This window comes from Gopherus flavomarginatus, chromosome 1 (genome assembly GCF_025201925.1).
Source record: "Gopherus flavomarginatus isolate rGopFla2 chromosome 1, rGopFla2.mat.asm, whole genome shotgun sequence".
NCBI lineage: Eukaryota > Metazoa > Chordata > Testudines > Testudinidae > Gopherus > Gopherus flavomarginatus.
The window spans coordinates 112,518,087-112,538,207 of record NC_066617.1 but is presented as its reverse complement, the minus strand read 5'-3'; the positions used below and the strand labels follow the sequence as shown (position 1 = coordinate 112,538,207).

Sequence of the window (20,121 nt, the reverse complement as noted above, 5' to 3'; positions counted from 1 at the left end):
TTGGAACCGAACTATGCAATCAGGCAGCAGCAGAGACAAAAACAAAACAAAACAACCCCAACCAAATACAGTACAGTACTACGTTAAATGTAAACTACTAAAAATAATAAAATAATAAATGGAAGGTTTTTTAAAAAATTGACAAGGTAAGGAAACTACTCCTGTGCTTGTTTCATTTAAATTAAGGTTAAAAGCAGCATTTTTCTTCTGCATAGTAAAGTTTCAAAGCTGTTTAAGTCAAAGTTCAGTTGTAAACTTTTGAAAAAACAACCCTGACGCTGAGTTAGGAACGTTTCAGAGTTACAAACAACCTCCATTCCCGAGATAAAGACATTACCTACAAAGCTTTGACTGTCATCTACCTTGCCCTAGCACAGAGACATGTATTCCTCACATCCATAACCTTCAGATATAAATTGGTGTGTGGTGCTATGTTTTTTTACATACACCCACCGCCACCCACCCTTCGCGGTTTCAGCCTTATTCAGTGCAGGTTGGGATGTTTATGACACTATGGGTCTCGTCAGTAGGAAGATCAGACTGTGTGCTTGGGAGGTGGAAGTGTTTGCTCGGTGCAGAAACACCAGACCTTCCACAAGGGACTTCTGCTCTGTGTCTTTTCTGAAACCAATCCTCACTACTCCTACACTGCGCCCAGGGTCACCTCGCCAGAGGCGGGGCTACAGGGAGGGGAAAGAGGGCTGGGCTTGCAAGACCAGGAGGGATAGGATTGCTCAGACATCCATCAAACCCCTAAGCTAGTGAGACAGCAGCAGGGAGGATGGGACCCGGAAGAGAAGCTGCCGCTAGGGTGAGTTACTTCCCCGCCCCTCGGAGGAGAGAGGCAGCCTGGTTACACCATGTTTCAGTTTCTGGTAAGTGTCTGCAAAGCCCCTCCACGTGGAGCCTCTGTCCCGGCTCTGCGCTGGGAGGGAGCAGGGGGATTGCTGCGGGGAGACCCGCTCTCGCTCCCTCCCCCAGCAGGAGGAAGGCGCCGCTGAGCCTGGACACAGAAGCAGCCGCTACATCCACCCATCCCCCTTCCCAGCTCTGTTCATCCAGCGATGGATACTTTGGGCCCTGGAGCTAGTTACATGCTTTCAGCACCTCTGCGTGTGTGAGAGAGAGACCCAAAGCTCCCTCCCGACTTGATACTGGGGTTTTCTGAACGGATCCCAGACTTGGGGCACTGATGAACCTGGGACCTTGTTTGGCAACTGCTGCCCATTTAAGGGTTCGTCTGGACGAGGATAAAAAGCTCTTAAGGGTGAACGAACACGTTTTAAACAATTTGAGTGCTGGTTGTATTTTGTTAACGTGCTGGCTGGGTGAGATGAAGCCTGGGCTACACCGGGGCCAGCTAACGTGGTGAAATACGACTAGCCCTGACGTGCTCTAGGGTGATGGTTGTATTTTCTAAAGCTGTTCATTAAAACAAGTTGTTTTAAAAAAAAAAAAAAACACTTCAGCTGACACCTTTACCATAGTTTAGATATGCCCTTCATGATGCACCAGCTTCCAAGCCATGGAGATTGAATTGCTCAAGAATTTGAGCTTCATGGTTATGATTTTGGATATGTCCTCACTGGATAGTTAATTCGTTATCTGCACTCAAGTTATGGCTCCTGAGTGGGAGTAGCCAAATTGCAGTATAACCCTTAAGTTGCTGTGTCCACACCAGTGCTGCACTCATTTGTCTGTGTGGTGCTAAGCTGTCTGGTTGCACATCCCAGGGTACTTAACTCTGCATTAAGCTGAACTGAGCCTGTCTGGTTTCCTGCCATTTTATTCATCTGGCTCTCAGCAGCTTGTCAGGTGGACTGCCTTAGTGCTGGATACATCAGTGTTTCCAGGGTCCATAGCTCCATTCCTTGACATTTGTTAAATATTATTCACTGTACCAAGAGGGGTTTTTCCTCATTAAAAGTTATGCACACATGCAAAAAGAATTATTATTTTAGGGCCAGATTGTTATGCCCTTTCACCCCAAATAGTCCTTTTTTAGAGCTGCCGATTTCAATACTATTCAGTGTGAATAAAGGTATCACAATCTAGCCGTTAATTATATGGCTAGCCTGACAGTCCCATTTGCAAAAGGGACTTGCTGCATGTCCAGCTACAGGACAGAGGCACAGCTACAGTGCTGTAGTTCTGTAATGTGGCTGCTTGGTATTTTTCCATCAAGGTAGTGTTAATCCACCTCTCCCAGAGGCGGTAGCTAGGTCAGCGGAAGAATTTTTCTATTGACATATCTGCGTATACAGTGGGGGGTTAGGTAAATCTACCTACATTGCACAGGGTGTGAAGTTTTTCACAGCCCTGTGTGATGCAAGTAGGTCAATTTACTTTTTAGGTGTAGGCCAAGTCTTAGGCACGTCGGAACCCAGGGGCTGGTCTGCACTGGAAAGTTACATTTGGCATAGCTACATCTCTCAAGGGTGTGAAAAATCCACACCCCTGAGGGCTTGTCCACATCACAAAGTTGCAGCGCTGGTGAGGGGGTTACAGCGCTGCAACTTAGGAGGTGTACACATCTGCAGGGCATCACCAGCGCTGCAACTCCCTGTTTGCAGCGCTGGCCGTACTCCCGTTTTGTCTCGGGTGTAGAGGATCCAGCGCTGGTGATCCAGCGCTGGTAATCAAGTGTAGACACTTACCAGCGCTTTTCTTGACCTCCGTGGAATAAGCAGGTATCCCAGCATACCTGAGGAAGCCTCTCTGGTAATCAAGCAGGTCTCCTTCCCCGGTTTGCTCTCGCGTTCCCCGAACCCCCGTGCAAGCAGGTCTCCTTCCCTGCGGTTTGCAGGGGGGTTCGGGGAACGCGAGAGCAAACCGCGGGGAAGCTGGTCTCCTTCCCCGGTTTGCTCTTGCGTTCCCCGAACCCCCGTGCAAGCAGGTCTCCTTCCCTGCGGTTTGCAGGGGGGTTCGGGGAACGCGAGAGCAAACCGCGGGGAAGCTGGTCTCCTTCCCCGGTTTGCTCTCGTGTTCCCCGAACCCCCGTGCAAGCAGGTCTCCTTCCCTGCGGTTTGCTCTCGCGTTCCCCGAACCCCCGTGCAAGCAGGTCTCCTTCCCTGCAGTTTGCTCTCGCGTTCCCCGAACCCCCGTGCAAGCAGGTCTCCTTCCCTGCGGTTTGCTCTCGCCTTCCCCGAACCCCCGTGCAAGCAGGTCTCCTTCCCTGCGGTTTGCAGGGGGGTTCGGGGAACGCGAGAGCAAACCGCGGGGAAGCTGGTCTCCTTCCCCGGTTTGCTCTCGCGTTCCCTGAACCCCCGTGCAAGCAGGTCTCCTTCCCTGCGGTTTGCTCTCGCGTTCCCCGAACCCCCGTGCAAGCAGGTCTCCTTCCCTGCAGTTTGCTCTCGCGTTCCCCGAACCCCCGTGCAAGCAGGTCTCCTTCCCTGCGGTTTGCTCTCGCCTTCCCCGAACCCCCGTGCAAGCAGGTCTCCTTCCCTGCGGTTTGCAGGGGGGTTCGGGGAATGCGAGAGCAAACCGCGGGGAAGCTGGTCTCCTTCCCCGGTTTGCTCTCGCGTTCCCCGAACCCCCCTTGAAGCCGCCCAACAGCGCTGCAGTGTGGCCACATCTAACACCACTTGCAGCGCTGGTTGCTGTAAGTGTGGCCACTCTGCAGCGCTGGCCCTATACAGCTGTACTAATACAGCTGTAACAACCAGCGCTGCAAAATTGTAGATGTAGACATACCCTGAGATATGTAGGTAAGCTGATTTAACCCTGGTGTAGACAGCGCTAGGTCTACAAAAGAATTCTTCTGTTGACCTAGCTACTACCTCCCGGGGAGGTGGATTACCTACAGTGATTGAAGAACCCCTCCTATTGCTGTAGTAAGTGTCCACACTGAAGTGCTACATCAATGCTGCTGCAGGAGTGCAACTGTGCTGTAGCATTTTAAGTGTAGACATAGTTTGATAGATTTTCAGTGAGACTTAGGCTAAGGCCTGGTCTACACTAGGAAATTAGGTTGGTATAACTGTCACTCAGTGGTATAAATTGGGGGCTCCTTCCCTTATGGGTGGGAGGCCTTTAGCAATGGGTGGGTCCATAACTGCCTGTCCTCAGTGTCTTGGTAGGCCAGGGATATGAAAAATCCATGCCACTGAGCAGTGCAGTTAAACTGACCTAACCTCCATTATAGACAGCACTAGGTGGATGGGAGAATTCTCCCATTGACATATCTACCTCTTGGGGACGTGAGGTACCTGCGCCAACAGGAGAACCCCTTCCATTAGTGTAAAGGCTTATGTGTAGACATGCCTTTCTGCACTTATTAAAAAAAGATTTACTTGTCTAGTTTTCCTTCTTGCAAAATCAGGTTCTGTTCATTGTGTATCACAAAGTAATGGGGGACTTTAAGTTCTCACACTAGACAGAATATAAAAACTTTTCCAGCATATCCCTTTTATTAGTGGAATAACACAAATGCTACCATGAATGAAATGAATCAGTTAAGTGAGTGTTAAACAAACCCCTGGATTTCCCCCCGCTCCCTCCAGTATTACGTTCCTATAGTAAAACATAAAAACAAAAAGGGCTCTACGTTTTAATAGTGACTTACTGTATAACCTCAGACAAGTTGCATCTTCTGTATAACAAAACTGTGGAGCTTGCAGTCAAGGGATGTGATCAGACAAAGCAGAAGCTGCATTTGAGCCTTTTATGAAAGAGTAAATTCAATTAAAGTAATGGGAAAAGGTTTCAATTCTTCTACCTACAGTTGTAGCTATAATATGACAGTGATGGTTTCAGTTGATGTCACATCTAAAAATATTTGCATTCCAAAGAAATATATTAATTTTTAAAGTAGTATTGGTCCATGCCTGTTAAGACCCTGCAATTGTACTCTGAATATGTAGCATGCCATGTGTGTAGATAACTGGGGGGATTAGCCACCCCCATGTTTCTTCCCCCCATAAAAGAGTGAGTTTGGAACAGAAGCTCATTTATCTCACTTTATTAAAAGTGGACAAATTTAGACAAGATACAAAACTACTCAAAATGATATTCAACAGCTATTATTTAACTCTAGCCCCCTCAAATAACACAAATTGTCTACATCCCCATCATACATTGAATATACTGTGGCCTTGCTACTTTTGGTTACATTCTCTTTTGGTTCACCATCTACGTGTCTACAATATGCAGCTTCCTTTATTCTTAGCCACTTTTTTTTTTAAATCACTCCAGATGTATTCTGTTGGATGCCAGTCAGGTGACTGTAAAGGTGAAAGCGCCCAATGCTTTAACGCTTTCTCTAAGAAATTGTATGCATGGTTGATGTGTACTTTTAATTCAAGTATCAGATGAGTAGCCGTGTTAGTCTGAATCTGTAAAAGCAGCAAAGAGTCCTGCAGCATCTTACAGACTAACAGTCGTATCGGAGCATGAGCTTTCGTGGGTGAATACCATCCGACGAAGTGGGTATTCACCCACGAAAGCTCATGCTCCAATACTTTTAATTCAGTGACTTTTAACCTTTTTTCATTTGTGGACCCTTAAAAAATTTTCGAATGGAGGTGCTGTCCCCTTTGGAAATTTTAAACATACTCTGCCGTCTCCCATTGAAAACCACTGCTTTAATTCATTGTCCTTTTTGAAAAACAGGTACTCTTGATCCCTATAGGAAGTCTCAGTTCTAATATCTCTTCATATATTGAACTTGCTTTTATGCTATTAATGAAACACAGGTTACCAATACTTTTATAAGACACAACCCATGCCAGTGGAATAATGTTCTTTTTGGACTGCTGCTGCTTTTGTACAGTGCCAGTGCATCTTAAAAAGAGTTGCACATGGGGTTGACACCTCCAGTGCATTAATTGGCTCACCGCTACAGTAAAACAAATTCAACCTTTGTATCAGAGTAATATATGTTAATTTGTATTTTATCACACAGTTTTTGTTCCAAAAAAATTCAGCTATCTCAACCATATTTTAATCATATTGCCCCTCCAGTCTGGTATGGTATTGTTGTTGTGTTCTATCTTTTGTTTCCCCCTTCCTCCCCCCCCACTCTCCATTCAAATTTTCACCTTTCCCACTTTGATTTGACAATGCACTGCCTGTTCTGTTGCAGTGGCTGCAGTTCATTTAGTTCATTTAAAGCAGTGGTCCCCAACCTTTTTGTCTGGCGGGGGCCAGATGAAGGACCACTGCAGCAGTGGAGCACCCGCCGAAATGCCGCCGAAATTCGGGAGCGACGCCTCTCGATGACGTCTTTTGTCAACGGCGAGAGGCATCCCTGCCGAAATTTGGGGGCAACGCCTCTCGACATCACTTGTTGGCAACAAGCGTCGTCATCGAGAGGCGTCCTCACTGAAATGCCACTGAAATTAGGCGGCATTTTGGCGGGTGCTCTCCCGGGGTCCAGGACGTGGGCACATTAAGATGCCCCCATGGGCGCCATGGCACCTGCGGGCCCACATTGGGAACCACTGATTTAAAGCTTTTGGCTTATTTTTCCCCTGAGCCAAGCCCTGCTCTGACCTTCTGCAAATATGATAAGCTGTTCCTGAGGTCAGAGTTAAACTCTGCCCACAGTCAAATGATAATTTAGGACTGGGAATGAGGGGCAAAAAGTATTTGTTAATTAATGCAGCTGTTTGCCTCATTGACTAGCTGAGCATTCTTTAAACTTTTAGTCTTTTTCTACATGTGTCTAAAAACTCTGGCAGATGCTAAAGGCAGATGCCCAATTATATGATTTATTTACAATTCAAATTAAATCCTTAATTGATGCTAATGTCTTTAATACCTAGCACGTATTAAAAGTAAATAACACAGAGAGAACAGGGTGCATGCCAGTAACAAAGCACAGCAGCATTTCTCATTATAGGTGCTGCTGACCTAATTTGGAGAGAGTGTGGATTTTTAGCTACCAGTACGTTCAGATTTTCAGACTTGGTGCCAATAAGTCCCAATAATACATTGCATATTTATTAGAAAATCAGGACTTTAGGCTCTCTTTAAAATATGGTTTTTAAGTTAGTTGGCTATTTCCAGTTCCGGTCTCTGTTGATAATGTCAGCAGAGAGCCTCTTCTGAATCACTTTAGCTCTTCGGTGTGTATTAAAAAATAAGCCTCCATATCCTACCCCTCGTCCAGCACAAGATTTATAAAAATTTATAAATACATTTGCATTTCTTCAGAATGAACTCATTCGTATCTCTGTTTGTTCCAGTGGAAACAGTGAGTAATAGGACTAATACGCTCAGCAGATTTTGGAGTCAGAATGTTTCTGAACTCAACTGCTACTTGAAGTCCTTGTGTTGCAAATGTCTGATAAAAATCAGTTTTAATTAAGACTTTCTGATTAGTTCCTGAAAGCTGGTGAAGGGAAAAGAGGAACGAACGGCATACAGTATTAATTCTGGGTTCCCTCCTCTCCTTTCCTGTGCATGGAAAGGGTGTCTGTCTCTCCTTCACCCTAGCTGGAGCTGCAACGAAGAGATAAAGGGATAATCTTACAAACTTTATATTTTTTGCCTTTCAGAGTTAAGTAATTGTTTGTTTTATATTTAACGTGTATCTTAGCGTATTGGGTGGCTGTTGGAAGCCCCTCATTAGTCCTTACTGTCCTTAATTGGCATGCACCCTTTAATTGGCAGCATTTTTAGTTGTCAAAAGTGATGAAGATTAAACAGTGAGACTCCCCCTCTACATGAATTGGCATCTCTTAAACCCTGTATAACTGATGAAATAGCACATCACAGTCTAGGCTGGTCTTGCATGGAATGTGTGGAGCTCTGACTTCAACTAATGGGATACAGGTTGTTTATGTTCTTGGGTTTGACATAGGTTTTAAGATACTTGCAATAAAAAATAAGACATTGCATGGTATAGTATTGGTCCCAGTTTTGGAGTTGGATGTATTTTAGGCTAAGAGGAGGAGAATGAAGGTATTTTTGTCCTTTCTAAGAGAAAAAAATCAAGAGAACTTTCTTAGTAAAACTGTTTTATAATTGATAGACTGAAAGGTTCGCCCCAGTGACTAGTAATATAAGCCAGTCTTTGCAAAGAGTCTTGAAATTCTCAGCTGAGAGTCTTCTTGCCTTTTGGGTGAATGCATGGACACTGCCAAGATATAGGAAAGTCCTCTCTGCTGGATTGACTTTCAGCATTAAAAGGAATCTTAAATCCTGCTTATCTCAGTGCAGCATGCATTAATAATATCCCATGCAAAAAACTTCATTAATTTACTAATAATAAAATACAGCTTTTATACCAAACGCACAAAAAGAACACTACAGTTTTTTTAAAAAAGCCAAGAAGCCCTAAGTTCTAAAAATGGAGTAAACAAATATTTTAAATATATGTTCCGTTTCTCTTACATTTCAGACATTTAGTTAATGATGGCATCAGCGTGTGAAAATGCAACCAGTTCTATTAATGGCCATAGCTTTCTGACAAGAACGTGTTTTGGGTTTTGGGTTTGTTTTTTTGTTTTTGTTTTGTTTTGTTTTTACCAGTGACTGGTGCTGTGTTTGCTACTGGAAGAGTGAGTTATATTCTATTCTACTTTGTGCAGTGATTACAATTTCTAGCTAGGTTTTGACTTAAAAATCATTACTGTTGATGATGATTTAAAAAAAAAAAAGCACACAGATTTTCAGAGATGATGCCAAACTTGCAGTATTGATAGTCAGAAAAATCTTAATAGCATTTGTACATCAAGGAAGCTTAATCTGAAATGTAATGATAATAAGGGCCAGAGTTTTACTTGGAGTTGCTGGATGCTAAGCACTTTGGAAAATCTGGATATATATTTCTGAGGAAACAAAGGGTATTTTTTTTTCTCTCTGTTGTGATTAAGACCTGAGTTTCTCCTCAGCCTGTAAGTGAAAGGAGCTATGTACTCCATTTTCCTCTTACTCTTCCTTTAAAACTCATGCACTGAAATGAGCTTTTCTTTAGCACCCAGCAACTCTTATCCCAAGCCTGGGACCTAAATTTACGTTCTGTGCAAAGTAGTATAACTAGGCCAGCCCAGAAATCTACTGATGCACTGTTCCCTTATGATCTCCTCAGCCCATATGTTTTATAGCCCACTTCATTTGCATGTGTCCTGTGATTTCCTCCCCCCGCACCTATTAGTGTTAGTATTTGTATTGTATTGTATCTTGTGAGCCTCAGTCATAGACCAGGACCCTCGTGCTAAGAGATGTACAAATATTGAACAAAAAGACTTTTCCTGTGCCATTATAGTTAATGGACTTATTATGATTTATGTGGTAATGGATGTGCAAGGAACTTTACAGAACAGAAGACCAATCTCTGCACCAAAGATTTCTTGGAATTGTAAGAGAACAGTGATAAAAAGAAGTCTCATTCTGGTGGTGGTGGTGGTTTTATGGAAGTTGGGGTATAAATGGGTACATTGTTGAAGGAAGAGAGAGCTTCGGGGAGAGTAATATAAAACAACTTATGAGTAGAGCTGGCTGAAATTTTTTTTTCATGAAAAAACTTTACTGAAATATTATTTTAAATTTTCTGGGGTTTTTAACTAATGTTTTTGCCAAAATCTCTTTTTGAAATAATTAGAATTTTTTCCCCACCAAAACCACCTGCATTCTCTTAATGAAAACAAGATTTCAGAAAATGCTTTGTGAAAAATCTCCATTTTGAAGCCTGTGAAATGGAAACCATTTAAAAAACATTCATGATTTCTCTGCCACCACCATTTTTTCAACCTCCTCTACTGCCAAGTGTTCATACATTGTGTGCAAGTGAGGGGGAAATGTTAAACTCCTTGTCATTTATTTTCTGTCTTTTTTTTTTCTTTCTTTTCCTCTTAAGCTTGGTTTTGCTCTTGGCAATGTGGTTGGGATGTATCTGGCGCAGAATTATGATGTAAGTATTATTATTTATTAAAGTAGTAGTAGTAGTATTTTGCAGAAGTGGCCCTACCTGTTTTACTGGCCAGGGTGGAAAATACTTTGACTGCCCCTTCCCCAAGCAGCTGAGCTCAAACAAACAAACAAAAAAAAGCTGGCCAATCAGGGGTGAGGGAGGAGCTGGCCAATAAGCAGAGCAAAACTGACCAGCCAATCAGAATAAAGCAAAAACAAAAACAAATCCACATGGCACAATAGTATGGCACCCCATGGAAGTGGGCAAGCAGCTTGGCCATACCTAGAACTGGCCTTAATTTATTTATATTACAGTAATATTTGGAGGTCCCAGCTGAGATCAGGGCCTCATTATGCAAATGTTGCACAAACGCATATTAAGATACAGTCTCTGTCCTGTCTAAACAGACAAAGCAGGGGAAATTGGGGGCCCAGAAAAGTGAAAAGACCTGTCCAAGATCACACAGCTGGTCAGCTGTAGAGCAAGGATGAGAACCAGATCTCCTAACTCCTAGTTTAGTGCCCTGTCCCATAGGATACACTAGCTGCCACACAGTTCTATCTGTTTGCGTATAAAAGTTTTTATAGCGACTTGTATTTCTCTCTTCTATGAATGATGAAAGTGGAATTGTCAGGAGTGTTTGGGAGGGCTCAGTCTGAGTTCTGCTTGGAATTTTATGTAGACCTGAACTCTTCCTTTTCAACTTGGATTGAGGTTTTCTGAATATGAATTAAGGGGAGATTTTGTCTTCCAAGAATTTGGAGCAGAAGCCTTGGGGGCCGAGCCTCCAAACTTTGGTAGTATCAGTGCAAGTTTGAGGATTTAGTAGATATCCTAAATTTAAAACATTCCTTACCTGTGCTACTAATGCTACCTCAAAATTAAAAGAATCAAAGAGTGAGATCCACAAAGGTATTTAGGTTCCTAATCTCCAGACTTAGGCACCTAAGTCCCAGTATTGGCTCCATTACAGTGCACAAAACTCCTTCTGAACTCTGTAGACACCTAAACTCTCACTCTGCCTAAGGAACGTTTTACTGCAAAAACTTAGGAGCTTACATTTCTGCCTCTGAACATGTTCGCTGGCTAGTCTTTCTAAGCGTACAGGCACCTATCTCTTGTCTAAGCCCCAGAGTGATTCACAAATCTGAGGACATCTAACTCACCTGAGAGGCCAGATCTGGTAGCAGTGCTCAGAGGCTGCCTACCAGATTGGGTCCCATTCAAAATCCAGTTGAAGGAGGAGTGATCAGAGCTCTCAGCTGGGATGTGGGAGACCCACGTTTGTTTTTCCCCTCTGCCAAAGGGGGGAAAGGATTTTAACAGAGGTCTCTCACCTCTCAGGAGAGTGCTCTAATCACTAGTTTATGGGATCTTCTGATGTGGGGCTACCTCCATCTCTCTTGTTGAAGCTGTTCCACTCTGGCTAACTACATAAGCAGTCATTTTTTATTATTTATCCACTACAACCACTTCCTCTTCTTCTGGCCATTTTAGGTGCCTGTCTTACTCCACACAACTCATTCCCTCAAGAAACAGGTTAGGCATCTAATCCAGCTGACTCGAGGCAGTGGGTTTCCATTCCTGGATTGCTAAGGATTGCCTCCCTGCAGCCTCGTTTTAGGTGCTTATCTCTGAGAAGGGTTGGGATTAGCACATGCCCCCACTCCTTGTTAGCATCTCCCATTGGCTGGTTTAGGTGGCTCTCTACCTAGTGTGCTGTTTCTATTGTTTGTTTTTTAAATCAGGGAAATTTCATTAAGCTAGGTTTTGTTAAAGCTTGTGTTTACAAAACCTAAACTGTAGTTTAGACCTAAATTCACCTGAGTGTATGTTGCATATGTAATTAATGAAAGCATGAAGTATAATCATTTTCGTGCAGTACAACTGAAGTGTCATTACAGGAGGGCTGCTTCTGCTTTTAATTCAGAGGAAGTTCTCCCCTGGTGATGTAAAACTAATTTGCTAGCATGAACCAAGTATTTGATTGTTACAGTATCTAAAATGATTTTCCACATGGTTAATCATAAAAGTCCCAATTATACAAACAGAGTGATTAAATTAAAAGTTAGGGGTTTTTTTTCTTTGCAAGTGTGTGTTTGGCATGTGTGTAAAACTTCATTAGACAGGGAGTTCTTTTAGGAATAGGCCCAAGAGTAAATTAAACAAGGAGTTTTTAAGAAGTACTATAACCCCTGCAGATGCTCCTAGGGAGTGTAAGGGTAATTCAAGGTGTAACTTTTCAAAAGCTTCAACATTCTGCTCTTTCACATGTTGTCCCCAGTCCTACAAATGCTTATGCATGTGAGTATCCCTATTGACATCAGTGAGACTACTTACTTGCTTAAACTGAAGTATATGTGTAGGGTGACCAGACAGCAAGTGTGAAATATTGGGACGGGGGTGTGGGGTAATAGGTACCTATATCAGACGAAGCCTCAAATATTGGGACTCTCTCTATAAAATCAGGACATCTTGTCACCCTATATATGGATAAATATATGTAGTTTTGGGGTCTTAGTTTCAGTTTCACAAAATTGGTCCAATTTCCCCCCACCCCACCCCCGTGCAAAAATGCTTCTGGCATTTCTCATATGGCTAACCTGACCGCTCAAGTCTTGAGTCGAGCCCCAAAAAATCATGAATTTTGGCTAAAAAAATCATGAATAAAAATACGCATTTTGGGTTATGTTTTATTTGCCTTTGGTGTTTGATGGTTTCCGTCCCAGTTGGGTCTCATTTTCAAGCAGTTCTCCACAACCATGAGAGCTAGAATCTTAATACAAAAGCTGAAATTCTTGCGAAGCTGTGGCTTTGAGGGAAAAATAAAACAAATTTTGCTTGATTGCCACCAAAATAAAGAATTTGCTGCACGGCATCTGCCATTATCAGTCTCAAATTTTGATTGGTTCATTTTCAGTCTAAAATGCTTCTATTTTTAAGGGGAGACTACTGGAGTTTCAAGCAGCAAAGAGTCCTGTGGCACCTTATAGACTAACAGAAGTTTTTGGAGAATGAGCTTTCGTGGGTGAATACCCACTTCATCTAAACTTGATCTTTATAAGAAAATCTTAATTTTTTTCTTTAAAGTGTGACATTTCAAAAGGTTGCAGATTTCAGTGCAAAAATTAACATCAGAGACATTTGGGGGCCAAAAAAATAGAGCAGAATAAATACTTTTGACATCTTGCAAAAAAAAAATTTTCCTCCTTTTGCACAGCTCTCCTTATAGGTTTTAACTAAGATTAGAAGGATCCAATGTGTTTATTTACTCTGACTACCTACATTACACAGACCATAGAAATTCTCATTATACTTGTTGGTATTTTCAGAAGAATATATTAATATTACTGAGGTGGTATTTTTTGCGGCCTACTCTGTGGCAGTTCATTTTCTTCCGGCGAGGCAGGCAGGCTGATCCTCTAAATGTCCTGTTTACTCCTTTGTGTCCATCTTCCTTTCCCATTTTCCAACAACAACAAAGATTACCCCAAATTAGGTCTAACTCTCCTTCCATCCAAAAACATCTGGATGAGACTCCATATGGGGCACATCAGCACCATCACTGAGTTGACTAGAAAGGGTTGCTCAACATGTCTGCAAACCACTTCTTCCTTGCCTCGCCTCGCCTCGCGCTACTGAGGGCTTGTCTACATCACAAAGTTGCAGCGCTGGTGAGGGGGTTACAGCGCTGCAACTTAGGAGGTGTACACATCTGCAGGGCACCACCAGCGCTGCAACTCCCTGTTTGCAGCGCTGGCTGTACTCCCGTTTTGTCTCAGGTGTAGAGGATCCAGCGCTGGTGATCCAGCGCTGGTAATCAAGTATAGACACTTACCAGCGCTTTTCTTGACCTCCCTGGAATAAGCAGGTATCCCAGCATACCTGAGGAAGCCTCTGGTAATCAAGCTGGTCTCCTTCCCCGGCTTGCTCTCGCGTTCCCCGAACCCGAGCAAGCAGGTCTCCTTCCCTGCGGTTTGCAGGGGGGTTCGGGGAACGCGAGAGCAAACCGCGGCGAAGCTGGTCTCCTTCCCCGGTTTGCTCTCGCGTTCCCCGAACCCCGAGCAAGCAGGTCTCCTTCCCTGAGGTTTGCTGGGTGGTTCGGAGAACGCGAGAGCAAACCGCGGCGAAGCTGGTCTCCTTTCCCGGTTTGCTCTCGCGTTCCCCGAACCCCCCTTGAAGCCGCCCAACAGCGCTGCAGTGTGGCCACATCTAACACCACTTGCAGCGCTGGTTGCTGTAAGTGTGGCCACTCTGCAGCGCTGGCCCTATACAGCTGTACTAATACAGCTGTAACAACCAGCGCTGCAAAATTGTAGATGTAGACATACCCTGAGCATGCTTCTTCTGTCCAGGGTAATCCTGTGGAGTGGGTCCTAGAAACAAGTTCTTTGTTGTTAGCATTAAACTTTATATAGTTTTTCTCGCATTCCCTAATTAGTCAACTATACAGCTGATGATATCTAACTTTTTTTTTTTTTAAAGATTCCTGACCTTGCAAAGAAACTTGAAGATTTTAAAAGAGATGTGGAAGCTAAGAAGAAACCTCCCAGTGACAAATCGTAAGCCACTGATGTTGACTGGACCGGATCATCTCCCTACAAATTTCAAGGATGTAATTCCCCTTCAAGCGACAAGTTCCAAGTAGAATTCGGGCTTTGGGGGATTTCCTCCACTTCCAGTCTCCCAGAACCTGGCTGTCCTTGAGCTGAAGTGCAATCATGAATGTGCAGTGAGACCTAACCTCAGGAGTTTCAGGAAACCTGACTCAGAGCTGATGTGATTAGAAAAGAAAGTTTGGATTTTCTTGCAATTACCTAATATTTATAATCCATTTTTATATGGCTCAACTGAAGATCACTGCAAATCCTACAATTATCCCTACCTGATGCTTTATTATAATTCTTAAAATGCCTCAAAAGAAATTAAAACAAATGTATCCGGAAGTCACTTCTGAAGACTTCTTTTATTCTGATTTATATTACATCATTGTCCTTTCTTTAATCCTCCTGTGTGGGACTGAATCATGGATAATTTCAGTCCCTGTGCTGGAGATGGAATGAGAGCTTTGAGTGTCCAGTGAATTTACATAAATAGTTGTCTGTTTCCACTGTTTGTGTATTATCTTGTTTTTGGCAGTGTTTACATGATTGACTCAAAAGGATGTAAAGGGATATCAGTTTCAACCTACATTTTACCTTCACTGGTTTTTCTTTCTCTGCTCTGTTCCATTGCCTCACCCCATTTCATTTTCACTCCTTCCCCTCCCCTTGGTCATTTTGGAACATGTACCTTAAGCTGGGGATGATGAATCAGCAGTTGACTCAAATTCACTTAGTTATCTTCTAAAGATGGTTAAATGTTCAGCTCTTCTGCATCCTCTTCTTACTGCCCCAAGCAGCGCTTTTCCCCAGATGAAGCATTAGCACACTGAGTGTAGTATTTGACACACCCTACCAGTCCCTCAACCCCTGCTTTTCTTTTGCAGTTGGACAATAATTTTAGTATGTATACAAGTTCATCTTACCACCTCACTGAGCATGCCCTGGCACTACTTAGCCTAGCATGTTCCCCTTTACCTTTCTTGGCCACAATATATTAAATGGAAGTACAAACCCTTAAGTATGAGGCATTGATCCATGATGTTACAAGTACTACACTCTTTGTCCTGAACTGTAAACATCCTATCAACTAATAAACATATATCTATTTTTGTCTAACTAATTAGTTAACAGTTCTCCACTAAAAAAGCACCCATCCTTTACATTTCACACACGTTTTTAGAAGTACATGTATAAAGAAACAGACCCATCAGGTACCCCTGATCAGTAACCCTGCAACAACTTTTATATAACTTCACAACACCTGTATAAGGTGAAGGGGTGGAATTATCTCCATTTTACAGATGGCAAACTGAGGCAGAGAGAGATTAAAGTATATATTAGACATTCCTACCAGCCATTTAAAATAACACTATTTGTTGGTGATTACCAGTAAGCATCATTGTAGTAGTGGGTCTTGAGAAGGAGAAATAGCATCAAGGATTATGGGAATTCCCTAGAAAACACAGCTATGCCAAACCACTATTGAGCACAGACTATTCTTTGAGAGAGATTCACACTGGGTAATCCAAAATCTATTCAAGTCAGTCGTGCACTCTGTACTCATGCACTTTCCCCCTGAGTAATGAGTACAGAACTGGACTCGTGCTGCCTAATTGGTTTAAAAGCCCCTTTTCCAAATGTGATGAATTTGGTAATAAACAATCTGAGGGAAATTATTTTTCTTCTTTTCTCCAGAACTTTAGAGCCAAAATTTTGGTATACAGTACTTAAAACCACTCAGATTTCTTCAGTTACCACCTACAATTATTTGAATACTTATTGTGAATTTAGTTTTTTTCCCAAGGAGTATATTATGCTCTTCCTGCATATCACACAGAGATGAGGAGGGAATGAGTGTTTAAAGTTTCTCTATAATATTTGACCATAGAAGCTGCTTTAGCATGAAAGGTGCAATTTATATCTCAAATGTTCATCTGACAATTCACAGCAGATGTCAGGAAATTTTCTATCAGCCTATAAAGCTTTTTCAAATAGAGCCAGGCATATCTGTAGCACTATATAAACAATACAAAAGTATTAATAATAAGGGTTTAAGTGTTCCACAAAGTTTGCAACACCTTGCATGTTAGCCCAAAATTATTTTTCTTCCACCTGGAAAACTGGAGAGCTCAATTACATTTTAGAGGGCAATAATTCTTGAAAATTTTGCAAGCCCTCTACAATAAACTGTGTTAAACATAAGTTAGCCATGGGCTACACTAGATTATACTGATGTGTAACCCATAGTTACACGTCCAACTAGCAGAAATTCGATCTGGCATAATGAGTGTATGATGCATAGTGCATGCAATGCCTGCTACAGTAGGGTTTAGAATTGTTTTGGCAGCAGAGGTGTTGTAGCAAGTCACACACCACTTAGATTAATTGAGAGCATCCTTGAGGCATCATCTGGCAGCAGGTTTCCCATTTCACTCAGGAACCATGGCAATGCGCACAGGAATGATACTGAGGTAAATAGCTAAATCGCCAACCAGCATCTAAAACCACCCTTCCCTTGCAAAAGCACCTAGGATGAACTGGGGTGCAACTACTAGCTCCACTTTCTAGCGCTGAATCCTTCATGGGGGCACAGCAATGGGAGAGAACAGGGCACAGCCTGTTTCGAAGTCTGGGGAAGGAAGATATGGAATGCTACCACAGAAAGGCTGCATTCCAGATGTTTAACAAAAATAAAGCCCTTGATCAACAAATACTAAATCACAGAATGCTTCAAACCAAGAAGCTATCAATGTACCTCAAGTTTAGCATTTCCTCTGACCCACTTCTAACCCAACCACATGCTGCTAGAGTCACCTGGTTGGTTGTCTGTTGACTGTTATAGCTATCCCAGAATACCTTGCTATGGAAAACTGCTGATGCAGGCTTCCACACCCAGTACACAGGTGCTCCTGTGTTACTTCATGGGCCTCATTCAGGTCAGGCAGTGCCAAACTGAGACTCCTGCAGAATCCTTATGTATACAAATGAAGGCAAGAACTCACTATTCTGGTTGTTTCAATATTCTTCTGCTTAGAGTCTCTCATTCCCTCTCCCCTTTCACTTCTCTTCACTAACCCTTTTCTGCCCTGCCCCCAACAGACCTTAATGATGGAGGTCTTCATTCTAGTTAAAGAAGGCTGAACATAGTTTTCTGGGGGCCATCTTAGCACAACTTTGAGCACTGATGAATCTTGATGGGAGGCAATCCCTGCTGGCCTAATAGCAAAGGACCTTTTCCCTGTGTATTAAATGACATCATGTAAAATCCTGGCCCAAAGGAAGTCAGTGATAACACTCTAATTGCTTTTTATGGGGCCTTAAGACTTCCCTCTCCTACCGCATTGTCAGTCACGTCTCCCAACAGGTTTCTGCTGACCTCTCCACATCTGCTTTTTTTAGGGGGCACTGTGATATATTCTGTGCTGGCCTAGGGGCAGCGTCTTGTATTGATTGTACCAGCGTTGGATCACTATGGCCAAGATTCATAAAAGTACTTAGGCCCCTACCTCCCTTTGTGCTACTGGGCCTATACTGTTCAACGGGCCATGGTACACACACAGGACAAAGACACAAATCAGTGCCATATGTTCAAGTGATGTGGGATTAATTTCGTTAATATAAATTACATTTTGTAGAAATATGTTTAGGCCTTGCCATTTCTGCATAGAGTAAATATTACTGCTGTGTGATGGCGTTACTTTTGTGTCTTAGAAACTGGTGCTTCATGCAATGAGGTAGGCAGTTAAACAGTGTAGGGACAAATTACCCTGTACTGCTCTTTTTACGTCTTTCTCTGGGGGACTGAAAAAAATAGCTGTTTTGTTAAGTTTGTCAGTGATGTCTGCTAACCTTTATGGATTCCCAAGAGGTGGGTTCTATTTATTGAGTACGTAGCAATATAAGATAACAGATGTTATTCACTACTTCTCTTGAAATATGCATTAAAATTTAAACGATCACCACAAACTGTATTGTTTGCTTCTTTGAAGAATAGAGAAAGTTGCAGAACTTATCCTCAGAACAGATATTCCATGAAAACAGAGCTAAGGTTTGTCCAATCCGCCCACCACCACCACCACTGGTTGCAGAGTATTTGGGGGCCAGAAAAAGAAGTGATGGTGTATCACTGGTTGAAGCCATAAAAGACAGTTACTCACCTTGTAACTGTTGTTCTTCGAGATGTGTTGCTCATATCCATTCCAATTAGGTGTGTGCGCACCGCGTACATGCTCGTTGGAAGATTTTTACCCTAGCAACACTCGGTGGGTCAGCTGGGCGCCCCCTGGAGTGGTGCCGCTATGGCACTGGATATATACCCGCCGACCCAACGGCCCTTCAGTTCCTTCTTGCCGGCTACTCTGACAGAGGGGAAGGAGGGCGGGTTTGGAATGGATATGAGCAACACATCTCAAAGAACAACAGTTACAAAGGTGAGTAACTGTCTTTTCTTCTTTGAGTGCTTGCTCATATCGATTCCAATTAGGTGATTCCCAAGCCTTACCTAGGTGGTGAGGTCGGAGTGAGATGTTGCAGAATGCAAAACTGTGGAGCCAAAGGCTGCATCATCTCTGGACTGTTGAACCAGAGCGTAATGAGAGGCAAAGGTCTGGACCGAGGACCAGGTAGCTGCGCGACATATCTCCTGGGTGGGTACATGAGCTAGGAAGGCGGCAGATGAAGACTGAGCTCTGGTAGAATGAGCGGTGAGGTGGCTCGAGAGAACGTGACAAGTCATAACAAGTACGGATGCACGCCGTCACCCAAGATGAGATCCTCTGGGAGGAGACAGGTAGGCCCTTCATTCGGTCTGCGACCATGACGAAAAGTTGGGGCATTTTACGAAAGGGTTTTGTCCGCTCGACATAAAATGCGCTCTATGGACGTGTAGGGAGTGCAATTGTTGCTCCCGTCGTGATGAGTGTGGCTTCGGAAAGAAGACTGGAAGGAAGATACCCTGGTTGACATGAAAGGCCGAAACCACTTTAGGAAAGAACGCCAGGTGTGGTCACAACTGCACTTTGTCCTTGTGAAACACAGTATACGGCGGGTCCACCGTCAGAGCCCGAAGCTCGGAGACTCATCTAGCCGATGTAATGGCTACGAGGAAAGCTGTCTTCCAGGACAGGTATAGTAGCAAGCAGGTTGCTAACAGCTCGAATGGGGCAGACATGAGTCTGGTTAGAACCAGGTTGAGGTCCCAGGTTCTTGGGGGTATAGGCGCTCCAAGCCCTTGAACCTAGAAACCATAGGGTGCGAGAACACGGAGCGGCCACTCTCCCCTGGGTGGAAGGTAGAGATGGCCGCCAAGTGCACCCTCAATGATGATACCGCCAGGCCCTGCTGTCTGAGATACCAGAGGTCGTCCAAGATGATGGGGATTGAGACCTTGATGGGAGTGACGTTCTGTGTTTCGCACAAGCAGGAGAAATGCTCCCACTTGGCCAGATACTTTGACCGAGTGGAAGGTTTCCTGCTACCCAGGAGTACTTGTTATACTGAGGCAGAGCAACGTAACTCTGACTGGCTTAACCATGCAGCAGCCATGCCGTGAGGTGAAGGGACTGCAGGTCTAGGTGGCGAAGTCTGCCATGGTCCTGAGTTATGAGGTCTGGGTGAAGAGGCAGGGTAACAGGGTTGTCTATCGAGAGGTCGAGCAACATG

General features: G+C 43.5%; 1 protein-coding gene across 1 annotated transcript; it reads left to right on the top strand.

The window, feature by feature from the left end:
* Positions 1-757: 757 nt before the first annotated feature.
* Positions 758-14,802, top strand: STMP1 (short transmembrane mitochondrial protein 1). Its single transcript, XM_050919148.1, has 3 exons — positions 758-875; positions 9,803-9,856; positions 14,342-14,802. The coding sequence occupies exons 1-3, from the start codon at positions 861-863 to the stop codon at positions 14,420-14,422; spliced, it is 150 nt and encodes a 49-aa protein (XP_050775105.1). The 5' UTR covers positions 758-860; the 3' UTR covers positions 14,423-14,802.
* Positions 14,803-20,121: the final 5,319 nt, after the last annotated feature.